This window comes from Opisthorchis viverrini, assembly GCF_000715545.1.
Source record: "Opisthorchis viverrini unplaced genomic scaffold opera_v5_355, whole genome shotgun sequence".
NCBI classification, from domain to species: Eukaryota; Metazoa; Platyhelminthes; class Trematoda; order Opisthorchiida; family Opisthorchiidae; genus Opisthorchis; species Opisthorchis viverrini.
The window spans coordinates 123,738-129,737 of NW_008752017.1; the positions used below are offsets into that span (position 1 = coordinate 123,738).

A 6,000-nucleotide genomic window follows, 5' to 3' on the forward strand; every position below is an offset into this window, starting at 1 on the left:
GGTCACTAGAAGGTAGGCAAGCTAACTGACAAGTTTGGCGAAACAAGCAACAGCCATCTGACCAAACACCAGAAGGTGAGCTTACAAAACCACACGAGACTAAAGCGAAACATCATAACACTGGATTCTCCGCACAGATTGGCTGCTTTCCCGCAAAATGTGCCTCGAAAATACACCTGTGGAGTAATTTCATATTCGTTGGTGCAACAGTGGACAAACGATCAGAGTTGCTTCTTGTTGTCCTTTGTGTCAACTGCAAAGTTGCAAATATTCCTCACCGATTACCTGGATTTCGCTTCGACCCCTTGATTCAAAAGATTCATCCACAACGCTTTAAAGGCCATCAATTATCTAATCTTAGCACCTCAGTGTTATACAAATTGATGTGAGCTGTGATTAATCATGAACTGGAAGTCTTCTACTATGCTATGGCTTGTTTCCCATTGCTCGGACTTGGTTCATTCAACTTCTTCCCATGCACAAAATGAGGTCAAGGTCACCGATTAAAACCACTCCAAGGCTGCTTAGCCCATGTCTGTGTACTTCTGTTTAATTAAGAGGGATCCTCCAGACACGGAAGAGCAAAAGTAAATTTCGGTTAGTCCCCTCCAGTTTCCTAAATGGGGAATTCTTGCTGAGAGAGAGATCCGTTTTTGCAGTGTAAAAGTGGGGAATATTAAACTCGTTTCTTTCCCCAAGTTCTTGTTAGGAGTAGGTTTCTTCCAGAAAGAGTGAAACCTCTGAAGTCACTAGCGAATCGGGTCACCCTAGAGGACGGACGCTACAGAGCGTATCCTAAATACGTACACTCTTCAAGCCCCACAGTGATAGGGTACAACTGTGGATGTAGGTATAGTGTGTTCTGGCGGCTGTAGCCAAGAAGGCGAGAAACCACTCAACAGTAGTTACCAAATTTCCTCACACACCAGCGATGCATAAGTAGCTCAGAGGAAGAATAGTTCCATAGTGTAACTTCTATCTGAGAATTTGCCCTCGAAGAGCCATGTGATAAGGCTTTCATGATTGAATTATGAGCGGTCCTATTTCTAGTCCATACTAGTGTCCAACGGCCCGTGTTCAGTCACTGGTCGGATGGTGGCGGGTTAGAAACTCGTTCAATTTCGTGAGATGCGCACTTCTGATAATTCCAAATCAGGATGGAACAGCCTTACAGCGTTTATTGGTTTGTCAACAACAATAACAGTTACATCGCAAATACGATCGGACCAGCCAGAAGTGATCCGTGTAGAAGGATGAGCGCTGTGGAGGATTTTTAATGTATTTTTCAGATAAGGCACAACAGGTTCCTGTAAATATAAACTCTATAGCTTGCTACCATAAAAAATTCACAGTCGTGAATGAAATTCAAAGACGAACAATCCTGAAGGTAAGACAAGCGGTCTTGTCCCTTAATGCTATTGAAAAAGACCGTACACAACCATGCAACTAGGCGGTTCTCATCGATCAAAATCATTCAGCTGTAGCACCCTTTCGGTGCCTAACTGCTATCCCACCAGAAGGGAGCACGAGGGATGGGATACTGCCCAAGCCTAGACAGGAGAAGTCGAGATGCAGAGGTCGGGTCCGAACCACGGATCTTCCAGTCCGTAAATTTGCGATCTAACCACTGAGTCATCTCACCCCCTGTTTCATGGATTGTTGAGCTGTTAACTCAGTTCTTAAAAACAAACAAGGAACATTTAGCGCCAAGCTGTCATATCATCATCGAGTATCGGAAGATCAAAGCCACAAGTAGTCCAATTTCGCAGTTCTAATACTTTCCACGTGATTAAATGTTGACCGCCAAATATTTTATCATAGTGGATCAGATGCAATGAAACAAACAGGATGTTCGGAATTCGATTTGTCCCAAACCAAAGAGCTTATGCACGAGAGTTTCGAAATCCGCGATCAGTACGCATAAACCATGGAAAATGGTACGGACTTTGTGGGAAAATCACGGTATTTTGCGCAGTGGAAATGTTCTTATAAAAGAGCTCCGAAAAGCTTCATGAAAAACACTTTTACCCCGTAGAAGTTCACCGTAAGAAAACTGTCTGGAAAAAACGTTATAAGCGATTGAAAAAAAAACAGAAAACGCCAGACACAGCCTAGACGTGATCACTAAGCCCATGGTTAGCCAGGTGTAAAATGCCTAGGGAAATATGGGCGAAAAAGATGGCTTTAACTATCCTCCCATCACAAAAGTCCTGCAGCGATCATCACCAAGCCTGTGAGCCTAACGATCTCTGGTGACAGTAGCGCCATAATCCTGCTACCAACACAAGGCTACGGTGGTTGATAAATGCCTTTGTAGTCAGAACTAGGGCGTACACGTGTGAATGCAAACGCCTAACGGATCCGGTGACCCAAGACGTTGTTATCCGGCGAATCAGCAGGCAGAATTATATTTCACAGTAACACCGCTACTGAGGAAGGTGTTCTTACTGATATTTGAATGGTGTACGAAGCTTCCTTTTTTACTAAACCTGATGACGGGCCAGTCGCGAGCTTGCCTTATTCATTCACTGCATCATACTACTAACGGTTCTGGGTTTCCAACAGGACACGAATAACGGATAGTCAGACTCAATGAGAATGGCCCGGTATGATGCCCCGGGACGTCAGTTAATGATACGCATAGCATACCGAGAGCGTAAGATAACATCCATATGCGATCCAGTTCGACACCCAAATGTTGCATTTGTTGTGACTAGCTTAGAAAAATAAAATAAAATGGTCAGTGGTCTATACGACTTTCTGGAATGGGTCAACACAAAACAAGCGAACAACAATTTCGGTCACCCACGATCATCTCACTGGACACAGTGCTTTGCTGGGACATGCTAAGCAGGTCCGAAAACTCGCGATTTAGGGAGGAAACGTTCTTCGTTCTACACTTCATGTGACAGCTTACTCGCGTGAAGGCTGCTCCCGATACACTGCTCATGCATGTTTCGGTTAACCCCGCTATTGCGTAGTGCGTTCACCACCATACTTCACGAGAAATGCAATTCTGGCCTTCAGTTGCTACTTGATTATTGGGAGAAAAGTGGTAAGACCACGCTCACCAGAAGACAAATTTCGTTTCATTAAATAAATAAGTAACTTCCCCATACAAAGAGCTACTGTGGCTAGGTAGTTAACAGGGTGACCATCCGTAGTATGTAGAATAAGCCCAATTTTTCCGTCTACTCTAGAAAAGAATGACATTCGAAAAAAAACATTTACCCGTCTGAGCCGGTACTCTGCACACCGGCAGAAGGTGCCATCAACCAGAGTTTCCCACTTCGTGCACGGAGGCGCCAATACCCCGTGACCAAACAAAATATTCCAGGAGTCATGCCATTTGTCGCTGATGACCCGGTCGATAAGGGTGCAGGATCACCACTCGGGGACTGAGGAGCTGAGTTTGAGGAGGCAATTGCATCATTCGAGTTGAAACCTTTCCCGCCGATATATTCAAGCTGGAAAATTGCTGTATCGTCCAGTTCATGTTGGTTGGCAGAAATCTCGACACCTGAAGAGAAAAAAACCGAAATGATACAGTGGGACCGTGGAATTTTTCTCGCTTAGAGGTGGAGTAGTAGTGTCACGGTGATGCTACTGATCGGGAGGCACGCGAGTAGTATGTGTTGTTCGTAGAATTTCGTTTTGCATTTCCGAATAAATAACTCCGCAGCGAAGGCCTTCTTCCTTTCAGTAGTAGAGTGCAGAAGTGTTTACTCAAGTTCAAAAACTAGCTTTTTTTGCGTTAACAGAAGACTGCGTCACACAAAGAGACCTCTGATAAGGGGTCTGTCGTCAAGTTCTAGTCTGGAGAAGTACAGTAGCGAAGGCCTCTTCCTTTCAGTAGTAGAGTGCAGAAGTGTTTACTCAAGTTCAAAAACTAGCTTTTTTTGCGTTAACAGAAGACTGCGTCACACAAAGAGACCTCTGATAAGGGGTCTGTCGTCAAGTTCTAGTCTGGAGAAGTACAGTGTGATACACTATCACGTTTCCTATTCAGCAGCTTGCGGATTGATCATTGCGAATTTCTGTATCTGAACTAGGCGACGATAACTAATACCAACAAAACCTATAGGCTTCCAAGTAAAGTGTCTGGAGGCTACTCTACTACACTGAGCTTCACGAAAGGTATTCGCATCAATACCGGGCACTCAACGAAGAGCGATTTCAAGATTACGTATCGAAAATAAGTTAGGAACGTTGAAATGTATAATTGATGGTTTCCTTTGCAATAGAGCGACAAATCTTGAACAGGTGCCAAAAATGTCCGCCCACTTTAGATGAAGATTGCTCGTTTATAGGCAGTAAATGGACAGTCATGGTTAGCCAATTTGTAGCAGTGTATGGAGAAGGAAGACTACCAATGTTGCCTCAAACATCGCCTTCAAATTGGTCTGCGCAAAAGAGTGATGTTCAATGAATGCATCAAACAGGGGGTAAGGTAGTCCACGGCGGATAAAAACTGGTTATATTACAATGTGTCGCTGTTGCATACTTGTTCTTCAATCACGTTCCTTGTAATAGCTAGACATGTTTATTTGGACGCACAGGAAAGGACAATTCGATAACTTGGTCCTACTGGTTAGCTACCCACCCTCAAGTAGCCCAGTAACACTACTGCTGTCACATAGAGCGATGGTGAAATGACATGTATACCGACGTTCCATCAAAATACGTGTCAAACAGTCAAACATGAACTACGGGGTGTAAGGTGACCTTGAAGTAAGTCGGTTATTAACTGACCATTTAGCCCACTAATATACTGTCTAACTAGGGAAATGACTGTTAGATGACCAAAAATATGGATGTATCCTTGACGATTGTCAAACGACCAGAAGCACTGATTTGCTCGAAAGAAACACGTCCAAAACACGAACTTTCGGCAGAAAATAGATAAGTAGTACTTATGAAGTGCTTCCAAAGTCAATTTAAATGCGGGGTATCGGAATCAATGGGGAAAACTGGTTTGCAACGAAAAGATGAATAATTAGTTGTTTATTCTGACATATTTACCAAGTGACACTTTGCTCGAGCTTGTCTCCTGGTGAACGGTGGAATCGGATGTTGTTCTGGGTGCAACGAGCCATAGGTTAAGGCGGTAAAAACAGTGGTTGAACAGATGAACCCCAATGCGGGTTTAATTACTCACGTGACTGAGTTGTTTTACGGACGAACTACACTGGTCTAGCAGGAGCTTTATGTATGGACGGACCATGCATTTCCGCTGATACTAAACCACCGAAAAGATCATAAACACCGTAGAATAAACAACACATTTGGTCCAATTCGCTTACGGAATGCCATAACAAAGTTTCTGTGATCATTTGGGTTTAGCAAACGTTGGGCATTTAGCTCTCGCATGCCAACTGACCCTATACTCTCTGGACAGTATCCAAGTCACAGTACGATGATCCCATATCCAAGATTCAAAATCCTTTAGAAGATTACAGTAGGCGAACACAGAAGAAGCAAATTAAACGGGAAGGACAAGTTAAAGAGGATCGAAATGTCGTATTGCTCTGCACATTTCTGCCAGCTCTTAGGTGGCGTTCGGTTGTGCAAGCACAGAATGACGGATTGTTTTAAATATGGTCTATAACAGTTAGGTTCAGTCATTACGAAATCATCGGAACCGCTTTTTCATGCAATCCTACAGGGTAAAACAATGCCTTGCGTTCACTAAACCATTATAACAGTGACATATTTTAGACAGATCTCACCTCTTCAACTCAATGTAGAAAGATTCTGTTTTGTGATTTTCTGCCTTTGAAGTTAGAACCTACGTTTACTTTGGTCAGCATTTTAAGCCTTTAAGGACGGAATAAATATTGGTAGCTCGGGTGGGTTTACTGACTGTTGGCGCACCGACTACGAAACGTTGCGACCCAATCCCCGGGCTCCGCGAACAAATCAACTACCACCTGATCAACAGTTTCGGTTCAAGTTTACCACAAATCCACTGGGCGCGGATGATATATATATATATATATA

General features: G+C 43.5%; 1 protein-coding gene across 1 annotated transcript in view; it reads right to left on the bottom strand.

Annotated features, from left to right (window-relative positions):
• T265_15128 (hypothetical protein) overlaps window positions 1-6,000 on the bottom strand; it is a gene marked incomplete at both ends in the record, with an annotated part of 33,143 nt that overhangs the window by 9,148 nt on the left and 17,995 nt on the right. The window contains one exon of the mRNA XM_009176709.1: window positions 3,232-3,520. Coding sequence (XP_009174973.1) covers window positions 3,232-3,520 — 289 coding nt within the window. The remainder of the gene's footprint in view (window positions 1-3,231; window positions 3,521-6,000) is intronic.